At 39.9% G+C, this 20000-nt stretch overlaps 1 protein-coding gene across 3 annotated transcripts in view; it reads right to left on the bottom strand.

The window, feature by feature from the left end:
- dennd4c (DENN/MADD domain containing 4C) overlaps positions 1–20000 on the bottom strand; it is an 81109-nt gene that overhangs the window by 28660 nt on the left and 32449 nt on the right. For all 3 annotated transcript variants that reach the window (XM_062065203.1, XM_062065202.1, XM_062065204.1), the window contains exons 2-8: positions 13934–14246; positions 8614–8866; positions 8469–8538; positions 3789–3958; positions 3491–3732; positions 3349–3415; positions 3214–3272 (exon numbers count right to left, since the gene is read on the bottom strand). In XM_062065203.1, the coding sequence (XP_061921187.1) occupies positions 3214–3272; positions 3349–3415; positions 3491–3732; positions 3789–3958; positions 8469–8538; positions 8614–8866; positions 13934–14232 (1160 nt within the window). In that variant the 5' untranslated portion in view covers positions 14233–14246. The remainder of the gene's footprint in view (positions 1–3213; positions 3273–3348; positions 3416–3490; positions 3733–3788; positions 3959–8468; positions 8539–8613; positions 8867–13933; positions 14247–20000) is intronic.

Genomic DNA, 20000 nt, shown 5'->3' with positions numbered 1-20000 from the left:
GATGGCATGCTGCTGTACGTTTAAAATGGCTGTGTTTGGCCAGCGGCCCATGGGCACATTTTCCCAAACGTTTGGCACCCCTGCTCTAAATCGTCCGTAGAGGGGAATGTGAGTGTCAAGTGTTGTTTGTATATTGTGATTGACTATTGACCTGTCCAGTGTGTACCCTGTGCCTTTCCGAAAGTCAGCTTGGATAGGCTCATAACCTTAATGAAGACAAGTAGTAAATAAAATGGATCGACAAATAGGAGTGGCCATGGGTTTATTTGTGACTTGGGGAACTGATTACAATTGTTTGTGAATGTGACTGAAGTGCTGTCATTGTGAAGAGAAGGAACTTTGTCTTGTGAAATCATCCATCCAGGAAAAGTTAATTCATCCCTAAAAAATTCCCCCGCCCAATCCCAGACTAAATGTCGAAACGGCCACTTGAAATGTCGGCCAAGTCTGCAAACAATGAAACCAACGCTAACCAGAACAAGCCGCACACCTGCAACACATCTCATCTGCTGGTAATGATGTGGAGGAGACCATGATGCCAGGGATTGTAATGTCTTAAATATTGTCATTGGTAGGTTAATGATAACTTGACAGCTTATAATACTGGCTAATACTTCTAAGACTAACTTTTTAATGTAACTGAGTGTCTGGCAAAATAACTGGAGCAAACTCAATGTACAAAAAGGACAGCAGCCGCAACTTAGAGGCACTCTTTGTTTATTTCAACAGAGCCTCGTCTCCCTAGCTATGTTGTCTAGCACCCTTAAAGGGGAACTGCACTTCTTTAGGAATTTTGCCCAATCCTTATTTGAGACATAAGTATGTCTGTCTCTTTTTTATGCAGTCTAAATTGTAAAAAAAAAAAAAAAAAAAAGGCTAGTATGAGATGGCTAACAATGTAGCTAATGGGATTCATCTATTCTGCATATAAAGTTGTTTTTTTTTATTTAAAAAAAAACAAAACAATACTGCATATTAAAGTATCAGCAACATTATTATTACAAGAGCTAACGCAGAATAACTATTTTTAGTAACAGCGCCTTGATCATAGAGGTAACGTAGCTATTGCAGCTTTTGAACTACTGAGCCAGTGATCTGCTGCATCGCCTCAGAGTTTGTAAACATTAATGCTAGATCATGCTTTACACTTGTTTCGTAGAAAGTTGTGGCATCGCTAGGAAGACAGGGCAAGATGCTCGTTTTGTCCCGGCATTTTTTACCTGAGCAGTGAGGATTACGATGAATTCATTATCCAAACGGAGAACACAACTCTTGTGCTGAAAGATCTAAACATCCCATCAGTCGGCATCCTAGTGAGAGCAGACATTGTTTAGTAGTTGATTGTTTTATTATGTTGGTAGTTTGGATTTCTCTTAAGCACTGAGCTATACTGCTATATGATGCTTAGTGTTTCGCTAGAGCTGCTTAGCACCCAGCTTCTTGAACTTGTAGCTAATCCTCCGCATATTTAGGCTAAAAAACATAAGGTTTTTGATCATCATTGTCCCAAAGTTGTCGTCATTAGCTCTCATGAAATCTGCCATAAATAGTAGTAGTTGTTATTATTGAGGGAAATAGTGAACTTTGCAATACACTCTGTGAAATCAGTGCTTCACCATAAAACGTTCCGGCAAAGTTTAAAATGACCAAAATACGGTAAACATGACTATGAATGTGCCTGTTACTATATTACATATATACATACAGCATGCATATAAAATGTTCCAAGGTTTCTGGATATTTTTAGAGGGCCTTATAGGTTGAATCGATTGAATCCCCATTACCTGCATTGTTAGCTGCATCTTGCTAACATTTTTTTATGATTTAGAATGCACAAAAGCAGAAAGACATGTGTTCTTGTCTCACATAGAGATTGACAAGAATAGTCAAAACTAAAAAAAAAATGCAGTTCCCCATTAAGAACAGCAGCATAGTTCTCAATAACTGTGTGCAACACTCATTCTGACTGCGCTAACAAAACAAAGGTTTCAGAAAAGTATCTTATATAAACATTTTATACATAAAACACTCATTGGTATATTGATATTACAAAATTATTATGCTTTGACTGGTTAAAATTGTCTAAAGATGTATTACACTAATACACACTACAAGCCGCATTGGTATATAAGATGCACCCACTAAATTTTAGAAGAAAAAAATATAGTTGTATATACTATTACATACACCGTATTACAAGCCGCAGATACAGTATATACCATGACGTTGCGAAATGTGATATTTATATAGAAATATTTGGTAAATGTTTGGCATACCTTGTTTCCAAACGGTGCCTGTAACAAGGCAGTAAAACTGTTAAACAAAACAGAAAAGTAATTGATGTCTTTGTTTATCCTTTGAGATGAATAAGATTTTCTCCTCTTTTAGGGTTCAAGTTTATCAGGATTCTTTTTCCTTGTACTTTGTAAACACTTTGAGTTTGAACCGTTTCTTAAAGTGGATCATTTTAGTACATTGTTTGATTTGTTTACTTAATACAGTCTGGATTTTGGACGCTGGTGGGCCGGACCTGGCCCTGCGGGCCGTAGTTTGGGAACCTCTGGACTATCACATTTTATTTATTACACAACATGCACACAAACTACGGTGGTAAAATAAGTCTAAAAGCTAAAAAAACAGAACAAGTTAAAACAGAAAAAGTGATATTTGAGGAAAAAACTGATTGCAAAGGAGCCCATCCATCCATCCATTTTCTGCCGCTTGTCCCGTTCGGGGTCACGGGGGTGCTGGAGCCTATCTCAGAGCAGTCAGTGAGAAGGCCCCTAAATACACTGCATCAATGCCTGTTAGTTTTTATTTCTTATCTATCTGTGTGGAGTGCATGTTCTCCCCGTGACTGCGTGGGTTCCCTCCGGGTACTTCGGCTTCCTCCCACCTCCAAAGACATGCACCTGGAGATAGGTTGATTGGCAACACTAAATTGGCCCCAGTGTGTGAATGTGAGTGTGAATGTTGCCTGTCTGTCTATCTATCTGTGTTGGCCCTGCGATGAGGTGGCGACTTGTCCAGGGTGTACCCCGCCTTCCGCCAGATTGTAGCACCCCCCGCGACCCCGAATGGGATAAGCAGTAGAAAATGGATGGATGGACGGCAAAGCAGCCAGGAACTGACTATTTGTTTTGAGTAAAGGCGTTAGTGTACTCAGGTGACTAACTGTGTTTATCCATCATGAATAAGACTCTTTAGCGTTACCTGAGGGGTAAAGGTGTCGACACAGGCTGAGAGAGGATCAAGGTGTCGTGAGCAGAGAGCTTCAGGGAAGAAAAACATAATACAGTGAGGTCAATAGCATTAAACATTGATGAACAAGAGGATTAGAACACTCACTTGGACCAAGATTCGAGGCCTTTGAGGTGAAGGAAAGGACACATTGTGCATGAAGTGTGAAATGTGCCTGTGAAATAAATAGATATTTTTGAGTGTAAACTTTAAGTCCGACAGTTTGTGCAGAAGAACAAGCTAGGCTTACTTTTCAATGGGCAATGAGTGCGGGCCAGAGACCGACAACTTGTAGAGGAACATAAGGAATTTGCGGAAGGACTCAAAGAAAGGCCAGCGAGAGAGCAGGCAGATGCATTTGTTGGCGTTCACTGGCCGGTTGGGGATTTCTTTCTTCTCCACAGTGGTGAGCAGGCCTAAGTGGACCTTCTGTTTCTCACTCAACAGTTCCACAGGGTACGGCTCATAGAACTGGATGGCCGACCCGTACACCTGAGGGAGATGCAAAAATGGTTTGGTCTTCTAAGAAACTAAAATTGACAGCTTACCTTTTCACCGGAGCTGATGGTCAGGACAAACGTGGAGAAGATGGGCAACGGGTCTCGGGTGTTTGGTGCCCAACACTCAATTTTGGCGCCCATGGGCAAGCAGAAGAGAGGAACAGACTCTGACAGGGGGAAAGACTCATAGTCTTCTTCTGGATAGCGAAAGATGAGGCCTGGAAATAGACAATTCACATGCAGTATTCTGCTATATCGTAAATGCTCTAATCAATACCTCTATTTAACTCATCACAGAGGTTCCTGAAGTCGTCAGGTGCGTAGTGTACAAAAGCAAATAATTTGTAATTAGCGCTGGTCAACAATAAAAGTCATTTACGGCTGAGGCTGTAGGCAACCTCCCCATGTGTTTTTTTATTAACGCGTCAAAATGCCAGTACCGGTAGTTACATTTGAAGTGTGATGAGTGGTCAGCGTCCAACAAATAGATGGGTTGAATGCTTACAGTCACACAAGCGATAGTTTGCCTCTTGGAGTGGGCAACTGAAGCAGAAATGTTTAATCATACTTTAATCTTGACGAGCTAACGGCTACGAGCTACGTGTTATGCTACGTCAGTACTAGTTTAGCTAGCATTCATATTTCCTAACATAGTGTTTGCAATGATGTGATGAAACATTCTAAATTGCTTACTTTGTTTACTTAGACACACGATAGCCGCTGAGAAGACAAAAGAAAGAAAAAGTGTTCGAAAGAAGTGCCCGCAAATTGGAAAATATAGAAGAAGATGTTGGATTGTGTTTATATAGATCAATCTGTGTAGTATTTTACTGCTTGATACTGTATGTGCACGATTTTAAAAAGTGAATCTTGTCCAATAAAAGAAAGTAAGGAAATAGCTGTCATTGTTTACACCACACACACACAATTAACCAACATCGTCTCGTTCTCATTCCACACTTTTAAAAAAAGATACAATATTAAACACATACATAATAGTACAGTAAATAACAGTAAACACAGGTTTTAGCAGTAGTGTTCAGTAGTAAAGGACACAAACAAGCGCTTGTCTTCTGGTGGCCTAAGTTTGACATCGTTGTATTTAAAATAATATGACATGTCGATTATTATTATTATTGTGTATGTTTCTGTACTGCATTTCTAGTTGATAGATGACCGAGTTTTGTTGTTATAGTGCCAGCATAAATTTTGGCAGCAGTTTTTAATTAAGTTTTAGTCAGTCTTTTGACGAAAATGTATATTAGTCATATTTTAGTAACCTAAATTGATTTAGTTTTAGTCATCAACATTTTAGACAACTAAAATTACAGTAAATTTTGTGGACCAAAATATAAAGTATACTCTTAATTACCGATTCCGATATCAACAGACACCGATATATACAGTCGTGGAATTAACACATTATTATGCCTAATTTTGTTGTGATGCCCCGCTGGATGCATTAAACAATGTAACAAGGTTTTCCAAAATAAATCAACTCAAGTTATGGAAAAAAATGCCTACATGGCACTGTCACAAAGTGCATTATTTTTTTTAACATGCTTCAAAACAACAGCTTGGAATTTGGGACATGCTCTCCCTGAGAGAGCATGAGGAGGTTGAGGTGGGCGGGGTTGAGGTGTGTGTGTGTGTGGGTGGGGGGGTGGGGGGGGGTGTCGTGTCTTGACCTCCGCGGCAGAGGCTCCGCCGAACCCCTGAGGCCGACTCACCGAACCCATAGGGTTCGATCGAACCCAGGTTAAGAACCACTGCCGTAGATATTATGTGACTGAGCCGGCACGCAAAGGCAGTCCCTTTAAGGTTTATTGGCGCTCTGCACTTCTCCCTACGTCCGTGTACACAGCAGCGTTTTAAAAAGTCATTAATTTTACTTTCTGAAACCGATACCGATAATTTTGAATTATCGGTATATTTTCCGATATTACATTTTAAAGCATTTATCGGCCGATAATATCGGCAGTCCGATATTATCGGACATCCCTAATTTCAACTCTGCATAACTTGGCATATTTAGATGCATTTCAATAAATCTGAATATGGTGCATTCTATTATTTCAGAATCAATAAAGACTAAGAGACTAATTAAGCCTCAGAATTTTTTTCAGTTAATTTCCCAACGTGCATTCAAAAGAGTGTATTATGAAAATTGTCGAGCAGATCGTCCGCCATTTTATCAAGCAAACAAGATGGGTAGAGCTAGGTGCAAGGCGGGGTACAACATATTCACTTGCTCTGAGCGGAGTGCAAGAGGAAATTATGCGCAGTGCGTACACTTGTATAAAAAATAATAGTATTTATTTAACAGGTATTAATGGAAATGGAACATGAACATGTATTTGACGCTCAAACCTTAATAGTAAGATTGTATTGAGAACTGCTATAATTCAGTGTTACATTATTTACATACACAAATTTGTTTTACAATAATTGTTAGCAATTTGGAGTGCGTAACCTAGATAAATCATATTTTTAATATGTTCAATAACATTTGAACTATTTCTATTGTATCATTCAAATGTAATGTGTACATTTTATCATGTAGGTCTACCATTTATTTAGACAATTATGACAACAACAAAAATATTACTGATCTATAATTTGTTAAAAAAAATAACACTCAACGACAGTGTACAGTGCATGTAGATATGTGTGCATGTTTATGGTCATATGAAGAAATAAACTAGTTTTATTCTATATAGTGTACAACTACACCGAGTGTGCATAATAATTGGCGCCTTCTTGGCCACTGTCCCGTGTAAATAAAGCAACCAGTGTTTTTAACTAATGTAAATACTGTATGTCTCACATAGCTGTCTTTCTTTGTGTGTAAGCTTGGAAAATCTTTGAGGTTGTCACGTTGTGCAATTGATTTCTGACCAGTGTGGCGAGGACATCATTAAAGTGCACTGTACAGGTATCTTGCTTATTATATTGGCGGGTAAAATCGCTGCATCATGGCATATTACAAATGTAGTTTGTTTTTAAGTAATTTTCGGACATGTGTACATGATGTAAGCGACCTTGCTCCTTCTCTACTGACTTTAATAACAACAGTACGGTAACTCAGTACAGTAGGAGTCGTTTCGAAATATTAGCTTCGGCCTACTTAATGTTGCATAAACGTCCCGATGGTTAGTCAGCAGATGGCGCTTCAAGTTGGTTGTGTTTTTACAGGAGAAAATGGAACCACAGGGTTTACAAGTTGTTTTGTTGTCTACCGCGGCAAAGGTGAAGTGTGTCCGTATGTCTTCTTTTCTCTTTCTTCCCAGTGTAGGAGATATATGGTATTGACGTCTTCTATTGAGTCTTGTTTTCCAGGTGAAAAATCAAAACAGTGTATATTTTAAAGACGCTAGTTCTGATTGGATACCTTTTGTGATTTTCCTGCCGTCCCTCTCTCACATGCAACTGTGATTGGCTATTTTCTCCCACCGGCCTACAGATTAAATGAAATATGATTGGATTTTGTCTCTGTCGAGCTTTGTCTCGTTTTTATTCGTTGACTAAATTGTCAATTGTGTCATTGTTTTAGTCAACGTGCTTTTCTTTTCATTCGTTATCGTCCTAATTTCGTCAAGGGAAAATTGGTTGTTTAGAGTACCGTATTTTCCGCACTATAAGGCACACCTAAAAACCTCCAATTTTCTCAAAAACTGACAGTGCGCCTTATAATCCGGTGCGCCTTATATAAGGACCAATATTGAGCCACAACAGGTCTCGCAACTACGGGATGCATAACATAACCCCAGCCTCTACTGTAGCGTCTATTCTATGCGCCTTATCATGCGGTGCGCCTTAAATATGAACAAAGTTTTAAAATAGGCCATTCATTGAAGGTGCGCCTTATAATCTGGTGCGCCTTATAGTGCGGAAAATACGGGTAATACAGATGACAATTTTTAGTCAACAAAATTAACACTGCACAGTTAAAGTTAAGTTCAAGTTAAAGTACCAATGATTGTCACACACACACTTGGTGTGGTGAAATTTGTCCTCTGCATTTGACCCTTGTTCACCACCTGGGAGGTGGGGGGAGCAGTGGGCAGCAGCAGTGGGCAGCAGCAGTGGCCGCGCCCGGGAATCATTTTTGGTGATTTGACCCCCAATTCCAACCCTTGATGCTGAGTGCCAAGCAGGGGGTAATGGGTCCCATTTTTATAGTCGTTGGTATGACTAGGCCGGGGTTTGAACTCACAACCTACCGATCTCAGGGCGGACACTCTAACCACTAGGCCACTGAGTAGTGCTAATACTAGTAACTACTGTACATCACAATCACAGCTTTATTGTTGACAGCTGTTGAGCGTGCCAAGGCGGCAACAGGGCGAGAAGGAGGTGGCGACGTCATCATTCTCGGGTAAACTGGCGGCTTTCCTTTGCCGCATGGAAACGACAAAGACGGAATTTTCAGACCTTCTCACACTGGAGCCAGTTTTCAAAAACTTGGTTTTAAACCAACAAAAACAGTTTGTGTGGGGATAAAAGGCTGAAACTGTAGATATCTTCACAGTTTCCACCTTAAATTGGTTCTGTGGTGACAGGCCCTTGGTGTAGCTAACAACGGTGCTTCGGAGAGCGGCCCAGTTAACAGTTTAATACGGAATTCTAAATACCTTTGCCTAAAAAAGTAGCGGAATTCTGCAAAATAGTGGACAAACCATTGCACCCCTAGTGCAGGCACAGGTTAACATATGAGTGTTGACTTACCCGCTTTGTAAGTGATGGAGTTTGATGCTGACACCGACTTCTTATAGCAGAGAAACACACTGGAACCCCACTGTAAGACAACAAAAGGCATTATAGGAATGCCCTTAACTTACGTATGCTTGTGTAAAACAACCCAGTGACCCACCATGCCACAGTTAAGGTTCTTCTCCACCTTGCAGAATGTATGTGGTGGTGTCTCGCCCTTGCTGGTGACGATGACACATATGTCGGTCACCGCCAGGGAGTTCTGGGGCTGGACGGGAGGCGCACGGCGGAAGGTGATGAAGATGCGCTGTGAGGTGGCAGAGCTGTTGTTGACATTGGCGCAACGGCCGTACGGTGTGGCCTGGATGATTTCGCAGCCCTGGATCAGACGCTCCTTAACCTCGTAGAGAACGCTGATGTGACAGGGAAGCAGATGTAGTGAGGCGCATTGGGAACCATGGAGAATCTTACTTCATTCACTTGATGCACTTAATGCAGTTATTAGTTTTGGCAACACACTTTGTAATTTTGTAGTACAGTACAGTACAGTGGTACCTTGGCTTTACATTTTAACCGATACTTGTGTCAAATCCGTACTTTTGAAACGGTGCAGTGTTTAAACGTTACCTGAACCTGTTAAACATCCACATTTTTACGGAAAAAAAAGAAAATAAACCTTTTTATTTTTAAGTAATTTTGTGACACTCCAGTTGAACAGAATAGTAATTTAAACACTTCAATTTAATCAAAATGCTAAGTAATGGTCACATTTCCAGGATTTGTGAATGCACCTCGCTCACCGTGACCATAATCGATGCCAGTGATGGGCACTAACAACCTACATGTAGCGAAGCTACGCAGCTTAACTACATTTCATAGTAGCTTGGCGGTAACTTCACTACTTTTTGAACGAGTAGCGATTCTTGTATCTTAGAACATCAGAGAAAATCCTGGGACGGCGTGGCGAAGTTGGTAGAGTGGCTGTACCAGCAATCGGAGTGTTGCTGGTTACTGGGGTTCAATTCCCACCTTCTACCTTCCTAGTCACGTCCGTTGTGTCCTTGGGCAAGACACTTCACCCTTTGCCTCTGATGGCTGCTGGTTAGCGCCTTGCATGGCAGCTCCCGCCATCAGTGTGTGAATGTGTGTGTGAATGGGTAAATGTGGAAATACTGTCAAAGCGCTTTGAGTACCTTAAAGGTAGAAAAGCGCTATACAAGTATAACCCATTTATCATTTATATGATCGGTTGGTGTTTGTATGATGAGTCACCAAGGGCGAAACATTACGTACCGGCCAATCATCCAGCACAAATTTAGGAATAGACATTAAGGTGAGTTGAGTTCATGAAAACTTTTACTGAACATAACCATTATCGACTGTTCCCAAACAACACACGAGTCATTGTTTTTTGTCAAGATATAGTTAGATGCTGTTTTTTTGTTGGCAGAGAAAATGAATAACATTATAGGAGTGGGCCAAAGAAGGCTCAGGGTCTTTCTGTGTGGAGTTTGAATGTTCTCCCCGTGACTGCGTGGCTTCCTCCCACCTCGGAATAGGTTGATTGGCAACACTAAATTGGCCCTAGTGTGTAAGTGTGAATTTTGTCTATCTGTGTTGGCCCTGCGATGAGGTGGCGACTTGTTCAGGGTGTACCCCGCCTTCCGCCCGAATGCAGCTCGGATAGGCTCCAGCACTCTGCGACCCTGAGAGGGACAAGCGGTCGAAAATGTACAAAAGGTCAACTAAATAAATACATACAGTGGGGTGTGGGGACCCCTAGAGGTAGTTGTAGGGTGTCCCCAGCTAAATGACACATAGTTAATAGTAATGGAGCCTTATTCGGCCCCTGTGTACACTCCTAGTTACATTAACATTGATATTATACATGTGTGCCCATAGATATATAAATGCTGTTATAGCTCTGAAGTAACAAGCTACTTTTGCCGTGCAGCTTGTAGTGTAGCTTACTACAGTAGTTAAGCTACATTTAATCGAAAGTAACTTGTAACCTGGCTTACTAAATTTTCCCAGCAGCTTGCCCATCACTGATTGGTGCATAATGAAGAAGCGCTGTTTTGTTGATGATGATATTATGGCGTTGCGGCACGAGCAGTGTCGTAGGGGCTGCTCTTGGCGAGATAAAAGGGAAATGCACTTTTTTGGGGATTTTTGCCTATCGTTCACAACCATTATAAAACACATAACGACGAATGGATTTTTTTCTCATGCATTCTAACTTGTAAATAAAAGTCTGCTTACAGCACAGCCAATGGGAGCTTCTCTATTTCGCCCATAAAATCCAATAAATAGACATAACAAAACTGCCAACAATACTCCATTAACATTTCGTGATTTGATAATTAACCAAGTATTAGTGATAATGTTATTCTAAGCGCAAACGCAGACAAACTATAGCGGCACCGTGATCACTTCCATGGGTCGCTTCCTTGCTCCCTGTAAGTTTTTTCTAGATCATTTATCATGCATCTCACCTGGATATGAGACGTCTGAGTAGGTTTTCCTACAAGTTGGTACACTTTGACAGCCATTTAGGACTCAAAACTGGCGAGGATGATAGGAAAAGACCCCAACAACTTTTAATTTCTACAACTCTTATTTTTTTGTGATAGAGTGGAGCACATACTTGTTGGTCACAAAAAACATTCATGAAGTTTGATTCTTTTTTTAATTTATTATGGGTCTAGTGAAAATGTGACCAAATCTGCTGGGTCAAAAGTATACATACAGCAATGTTAATATTTGGTTACTTAGACTTAGATTTAGACTTCCTTTTTATTGTCATTCAAATTTGAACTTTACAGCACAGATAAGAACGAAATTTCGTTACATAAACTCATGGTAGTGCAGGATAAAAAAGCAATAAGGTGCATGTATAAATAAATAAATAAATAAATATATATAAATAATATATAAATATATATATATATATAAACTAAATAAATATATATAAATAAATAAATAGATTACTGTACAGATAAATATATTGCACTTTTCCACATGCGTCCACGTTTATGGATTCATGTTATATTGTCTTTTTTATTCCAGCGAGTTAATCCATTTTGGGGGGAGTTGAAGGGATAATTTAATTATGATGCGTTCACGACTCTTACGGCCTGAGGGAAGAAGCTGTTACATGTCCCTTGGCAAGTTTCACTGCAATAGGGCACTTTTGGTAGCCACCCAAAGCTTCTGGTTGAATTTTTGACCACTCCTCTTGATAAAATTGGTGCAGTTCAGCTAAATATGTCGGTTTTCTGACATGGACTAGTTTCTTCAGCATTGTCCACACGTTTAAGTCAGGACTTTGGGAAGGCCATTCTAAAACCTTAATTCTAGCCTGATTTAGCCATTCCTTTACCACTTTTGACGTGTGTTTGGGGTCATTGTCCTGTTGGAACACCCAACTGCGCCCAAGACCCAACCTCCGGGCTAATGATTTTAGGTTGTCCTGAAGAATTTGGAGGTAATCCTCCTTTTTCATTGTCCCATTTAAAGCACCAGTTCCATTGGAAGCAAAACAGGCCCAGAGCATAATACTACCACCACCATGCTTGACGGTAGGTTTGGTGTTCCTGGGATTAAAGGCCTCACCTTTTCTCCTCCAAACATATTGCTGGGTATTGTGGCCAAACAGCAAATTTTTTGTTTCATCTGACATCACATGGACAAAGATAAGACCTTCTGGAGGAAAGTTCTGTGGTCAGATGAAACAAAAATGTAGCTGTTTGGCCACAATACCCAGCAATATGTTTGGAGGAGAAAAGGTGAGGCCTTTAATCCCAGGAACACCAAACCTACCGTCAAGCATGGTGGTGGTAGTATTATGCTCTGGGCCTGTTTTGTTGCCAATGGAACTGGTGCTTTACAGAGAGTAAATGGGACAATGAAAAATAAGGATTACCTCCAAATTCTTCAGGACAACCTAAAATCATCAGCCGGGGGTTGGGTCTTGGGCGCAGTTGGGTGTTCCAACAGGACTATGACCCCAAACACATGTCAAAAATGGTAAAGGAATGTCTAATTCGGGCTAGAATGAAGGTTTTATAACTTATTGTTCAAATCTGTATATAAATATGTACATAAAGTGTTGTAATTATATTGTAAAATGGATGGATGGATGGATGGATGGATGGATGGATGGATGGATGGATGGATGGATGGATGGATGGATGGATGGATGGATGGATGGACGTTTAAAACAAAACTGTTATTATTAATTAGTAAGTATACATTTTTTTAGCCTTTTTAGAGAAAATCATATCATTGTAGTAAATTATGTAAATTACTCGACAATGTCATTGTGACCACGCCCATAGCCACGCCCCCACAGGTATCTTGGCAGTTTATGGGAAACACTGTCTGTTCTCAACTTGTAACACAATTTACATCAATGTTTACCATGAATTGATTACGTGGACCCCGACTTTAACAAGTTGGAAAAACTTATTCGGGTGTTACCATTTAGTGGTCAATTGTACGGAATATGTACCGAACTGTGCAATCTACTAATAAAAGTTTCAATCAATTAAAAAAAAAAAAAAAGATTTCTAAATGGTATAATTGATATGAGATATATGATTTTTAAAGATGGCAAACATTTGAACAAATTGGATTCTGGGTTCCAATTTATAAAACATTACATATTATATAAGTCTCCTATTATAGAGGTAATTACAAAAGCTTTTTGACACTGACTTTATGGGACTGAATTTTTATATTAATATTCACACACTTTATAGGTTTTCGCCCACGATGTCAATGCGAGGGGCGGTGCTGACTCGCGTCCTCCGGTAAAACCTGAGTATGTCGACAAATGTATTTGTTGGCGACACATTTTATTGTCAATGTTTGTCGATAATGTCGACGAATCGTTGCACCTCTAATATACAGTACACCTACATCATGTATATAAAACGTTGTTGGAGGTTCTTATATGTTTTAGAGAGCTTCATAGGCAGAATAGATCAAATCATCGTTACCTGCATTGCTAGTTTTTTTACCGATTTAGAATGCACAAAAAGAGAAACAAATACAGTATGTGTTTTTTCTCACATAAGGATTGCTGCTGAGAGACAAAATTCCCAAAAAGTGCAGTTCCCCTTTAAAGTATATCCAAATTTACTTTCTATGGTATTGTCCCTTGACAAGATATACTGCACTGTAATAAAAATGCTTGCCAAAATATAAGCAATATGCTTGCTTTGGTGAGAGATAGTGTATGTGCGAGCTTAGAGAACACAAAGTAAGTAACTTATCTGCAACAAATAAGACACCGACATCCTGTGCGCTCACCACAAGTGTAAAAATTAGCTCAATCGTGAGAATGCCAGTTTCCCTCTTAGTCTTTAAGCTTGCCAAGCAGCCTTCCACGACATCCTAATGGCAGCATGACGTGACATACAAACACTTCTATTTATGCAGAGAGTACACGAAAGAGATTCTGTTCTGAAACTCACCCAACGTCAATGAGAGGTGGCTTTCCACGAGTCCTTTTGTAGCACAGGAAGAGCTCGGGGCTCTTCAGGCTGCCGTGATTTAGGTTGGCCAATTGGCCGCTGGGAGTGCTGTCGATGCAGGTGAAGCCCTCAGGCACCACCTCACCCGCCGACCTGTTGATGACAGCCAGGTCGGTGATGGGCGCCTTGGGCCCACTTGACTTGGCCTCAGAGAGGTCGTGCTCCAGCGGTGCTGACTTGTCTGTCAGCCCGGCCACCACAAAGTAGTCGGTGACGCGGTGACCCTTGTCCTCTATCATGGCTGGACGTGCACCTTAAGGGCAGAAAAAAAGACAGTTGGGATGCTTTTAATGTTTAGTGCAAACTTCGTACCTGATATTACATACCATAAATGCTGTAATTTTAATCAGTTTTTTTTTGTCTACTTAAAACGCAAAGGTTAATCTGAAACTGGAAATAATTGTAAAGGCTTTGAAAACGTAATGTTCTAACTAAAAGAATGATTTTGAGTGCCTTAAAAAGTGGAACGGAAAACATAACTCCTGTTATTCACATTAGAGCTGCACGATTAATAGAAACAGAATTGACATCGAGGTTTTAATTAGTGCGGTAAATAACCGCAAGAGGCGGAGTTTTTTACCCCCTCCAATCAGAATTGTTGAGCCACGCATTTGTAAGAAAGACGTCTTACTTTGTGCATCGCTCTCAGCACCTGAGCGCGTTTATTTAACAGTAGAATTAATTCAACAGAGTGACCCCTCTTTTCAGTCATTTACAATCTTTGTCTTGACGGAGAATAGAGCGGCGCGGCGCCGACAACAACACCCTCACAGAACAGAGAGCCTCGCCACTCCCCAGTGAAAGTAACACAAATTAGGAGGAAAAATTATGATTATAAAGCCAAATGTCCCGTTGTGGAAATATTTCAGCTTTAAATCGGATGGCCAATATGAGCTCATCAACACGTACAAACGAGCGAAAATGCCGCGATCACGTGATGGCAATAGACAAAAAGAGAACGTCCGACCTCATTATTCCCACTGGGATCAAAAACACTTTTAGGTTTTTCAAGATATATTCAGTTTTTTCTTACAGAAATAAGTATTTGATTTTTCTTTGTTTATTGTTTTAGGATAACAAAGGTATTTACCTTCCATTTACAGTACAATGGTAGACCATTCTACAGTAAAGAGAAATAAGTGTATATCCTTTTAAAGGGTTATTTGCATTATTATTAAGTATTGTGATCAATTCTTCACTCAATATTTTCCCAGTTTTATGCCTTTTTATATATAAATAAAAAATCGCAAATCGAAACCCAATCACAATTTTGGAGAGGAAAATCGCAATTAGGATTTTTCTCTAAATCCAGCATTACATTTCCCATACATTCATGGGTTCTGGCCCTCAACAAATAGATTTGGTGCTACCTGTTTGCCTTTGCTCATAAACACATTATAATGGGACTGTCCATTAATGATGCTTGTTGTTACAACTCTTAACAGTCTAGCTGCAGTCTGCTCTGACGGCAGCTCTTTTGAATCTTTCACTGGTTTGTGTTACTTCTGCTTGATAAATAGGTTGAATGTGCTTCTATGGCTGTATGTTCTTGTCATGGATGGCAAGTTTGTCACTTCAATCATTGATTTGTTGTTCAATATTCCCTCCGACCCTCGTAGTTGCTAGCGTAAAGTGCAGTTTGTGTCAAGTTTTAAGGTGGTGAAAAAACGTCTTTTACTGATCAGTTCCTCCAACTAAAACCTTGTTTTTTATTGTGTTATAGGACCCTCTGCAGTGTTTCCCATAAACTGCCAAGATACCTGTGGCGGTGGGGGCGTGGCTATGGGCGTGGCTATGGGCGTGGTCACCGTGACATCATCGAGTAATTTGCATAATTTACTACAATGATATGATTTTCTCTAAAAAGGCTCAAAAAATGTATACTTACTAATTAATAATAACAGTTTTGTTTTAAACGTCCATCCATCCATTTTACAATATAATTACAACACTTTATGTACATATTTATATACAGATTTGAACAATAAGTTATTCACTAAAATATATTTATTAATTGTGGTTCTTACAAAAAATATATCTTATAAAATATAAAAGCTAAAATGTCTCTTAAAGCTCTGCCCCTTTAATTAGTGCATACTAAATAATTTAACTTTAGCCTACTACTACAACCATATTATTTACCAGCAGCATAAAGTAAAACAGAGGCAGAGGTGTCCTGCCACAGTCAGTAACAAATAAACAGAAAACAGTAGTGGTCAAATACAAATAAGGCAACAAGAGAAGTATCCTACACTTCTCTTTTGTAAAGTAAATCTGAACAGCCTATATGGGCATCTACATCAACTATACAATTTGCCTGAGAAGCTAGACAGGACAACAAAAAAAATTAAAAAATTAAAAAAAATAAAAATAAAAATAAAAAATTATAATAATAATCTATTTGTGGCGGACGTAATTCTTTCGTGGCAGGCCGCCACAAATAAATGAATGTGTGGGAAACACTGCTCTGTGTATTGCAGGAGGGAGGGAAACACACAGCTTTCAGCACGCACAGAGAAAGCAGTGACACTTCCGCATCAATCACTCATCCAATTGGTTATGGATCACGTTTATTTCAAACATACTATACAGATGAATAAAACTGTTACTCTAGTTTGATCAAATTTAGGTGGATTTTTTTAGGAGAAAAATGCTAATTAAAGAGTTCAAATCTGTACTCACGAGAGTGCTACTTTTTTTTTTTTTGATGAAATAACATTAGAGGAATTATTACAGCGTGTAAGTGGGATAAAACAAACAACATGTTTACTTGACCCACTTCCTGGGAAACTTATCAAGGAACTGTTTGTATTATTAGGTCCATCAGTGTTAAATATTATAAACTTATCACTTTCCTCCGGCACTGTTCCCCTAGCATTCAAAAAAGCGGTTATTCATCCTCTGCTCAAAAGACCTAACCTCGATCCTGACCTCATGGTAAACTACCGACCGGTCTCCCACCTTCCGTTTATTTCCAAAATTCTCGAAAAAACTGTTGCACAGCAGCTAAATGAACACTTAGTGACTAACAATCTCTGTGAACCTTTTCAATCCGGTTTCAGGGCAAATCACTCTACGGAGACAGCCCTCGCAAAAATGACTAATGATCTATTGCTAACGATGGATTCTGATGCGTCATCTATGTTGCTGCTTCTTGATCTTAGCGCCGCTTTCGATACCGTCGATCATAATATTTTATTAGAGCGTATCAAAACACGTATTGGTATGTCAGACTTAGCCTTGTCTTGGTTTAACTCTTATCTTACTGACAGGATGCAGTGCGTCTCCCATAACAATGTGACCTCGGACTATGTCAAGGTAACGTGCGGAGTTCCCCAGGGTTCGGTTCTTGGCCCTGCACTCTTTAGTATTTACATGCTGCCGCTGGGTGACATCATACGCAAGTACGGTGTTAGCTTTCACTGTTATGCTGATGACACTCAACTCTACATGCCCCTAAAGCTGACCAACACGCCGGATTGTAGTCAGCTGGAGGCGTGTCTTAATGAAATTAAACAATGGATGTCCGCTAACTTTTTGCAACTCAACGCTAAGAAAACGGAAATGCTGATTATCGGTCCTGCTAGACACCAACATCTATTTAATAATACCACCTTAACATTTGACAACCAAACAATTAAACAAGGAGACTCGGTAAAGAATCTGGGTATTATCTTCGACCCAACTCTCTCGTTTGAGTCACACATTAAGAGTGTTACTAAAACGGCCTTCTTTCATCTCCGTAATATCGCTAAAATTCGTTCCATCTTGTCCACTAGCGACGCTGAGATCATTATTCATGCGTTCGTTACGTCTCGTCTCGATTACTGTAACGTATTATTTTCGGGCCTCCCTATGTCTAGCATTAAAAGATTACAGTTGGTACAAAATGCGGCTGCAAGGCTTTTGACAAAAACAAGAAAGTTTGATCATATTACGCCTATACTTGCTCACTTGCACTGGCTTCCTGTGCACTTAAGATGCGACTTTAAGGTTTTACTACTTACGTATAAAATATTACACGGTTTAGCTCCAGCCTATCTCGCCGATTGTATTGTACCATATGTCCCGACAAGAAATCTGCGTTCAAAGAACTCCGGCTTATTAGTGATTCCCAGAGCCAAAAAAAAGTCTGCGGGCTATAGAGCGTTTTCTATTCGGGCTCCAGTACTCTGGAATGCCCTCCCGGTAACAGTTAGAGATGCTACCTCAGTAGAAGCATTTAAGTCCCATCTTAAAACTCATTTGTATAATCTAGCCTTTAAATAGACCCCCCCTTTTTTAGACCAGTTGATCTGCCGTTTCTTTTCTTCTCTCCTCTTCTCCCCTGTCCCTTGCGAGGGGGAGTTGCATAGGTCCGGTGGCCATGGATGAAGTGCTGGCTGTCCAGAGCCGGGACCCCGGGTGGACCACTAGCCTGTGCATCGGTTGGGGACATCTCTGCGCTGCTGACCCGTCTCCGCTCGGGATGGTTTCCTGTTGGCCCCGCTGTGGACTGGACTCCCGCTGATGTGTTGGATCCACTGTGGACTGGACTTTCACAATGTTATGTCAGACCCACTCGACATCCGTTGCTTTCGGTCTCCCCTAGAGGGGGGGGGTTACCCACATATGCGGTCCTCTCCAAGGTTTCTCATAGTCATTCGCCGACGTCCCACTGGGGTGAGTTTTTCCTTGCCCGTATGTGGGCTCTGTACCGAGGATGTCGTTGTGGCTTGTACAGCCCTTTGAGACACTTGTGATTTAGGGCTATATAAATAAACATTGATTGATTGATTGATGATTGAAATACTCGCACAACTTATTTTTAGTTGCAAATGCGACTAAAATGCTCGCACTGTACAGCCATAATGCACGACTGCCCCTGTCCATCGTGGCAAAAGTCAGGACGTATTTAATGTCCAATTAGTGTTGTGCCTCTTCCTCCTCACACAGCTGGAAGTGCAGCTAAGAAGAACAAAATAAAGAAATATGCCCAACATTAGCATAGAACTTAAAACACAGCTTTTAAAATGCAGCAACTTCAGTGACAGACTTTAGTCTCACTGACTGCTTGAGTTCGCGTTGTGGTGTGCAGTAATCTTGACCTGAATACAGACATGCAGGCAGACAGAGTCTTTGTGACTGAACTACTGTATTGGTCCCGACTGAAAAATTAAACACACCTACTAATTTAATCAGAAAAAATACATTTTAAATCTAAATATTTTTAAATCAGACTTTGTTTGTTTGCTCGCTCCAATTCAACTCCTCTCATACAACATGTACTAAAAAACTCTTTGTTCAAATCATTTTTGATATTGTGGATGAAAACATTTTGTTCCTGAAATAATCATTAAATGTGTTTGTGTTGTTGCACATTATTATACAGTACCTCAAATTCAAGCTGCACTTTAATGTATTTTCATTAAAAACAAGATACAAAATTTGAGATTTTAAAAACTCCACAATCAGAGTCACTGCTTGTTGTTTGCCAAAGCACAAATCATGCTCTTGCATCTCTCAATTTTCTGATAATGACGCCAGTAGTCTTTCAATATTTGTCGAGAGACTCATAATTTGTCTTTTTTCCATTTGCGCTCAGCTCCTCGACACTGGCATCAGACAGTACAAGTGTAGTCATTCAGCCAGGATTCACTCTATAGAACGCATATTAAGAACAATATATTGTTTTGTGTTATATACTTGAAGGCTCCACACCACTGCTATTCTGTTTAGAAAGTAAAATGGTTTTATTATTGTTATTTATGACCATATTCATAAGCACAGTAGTGTTTGTTTTGATATACTGGGAGGCTATATGCCACTGTTCTTTTTTGAACGTATAGTTAACTATTGGCAGTTGCTACTGCAATTTGAATTCTGTACAAAAAGATGTTGAAGCACAGTAATCCTAAATACTAGACAGTTTGAAACAGTTTAAGGAGAATTTAAGAATTTGAAAAGTACATGAGTTAATTTGTTTAAATTTTCTCTTGTGGAATCGAATAAGTATTGTGAGCCGTGG

Source organism: Entelurus aequoreus, linkage group LG12 (assembly GCF_033978785.1).
Source record: "Entelurus aequoreus isolate RoL-2023_Sb linkage group LG12, RoL_Eaeq_v1.1, whole genome shotgun sequence".
Taxonomy (NCBI): Eukaryota; Metazoa; Chordata; class Actinopteri; order Syngnathiformes; family Syngnathidae; genus Entelurus; species Entelurus aequoreus.
Note: the sequence above shows the minus strand (reverse complement) of the source record. Positions and strands in the feature narration are given on the sequence as shown.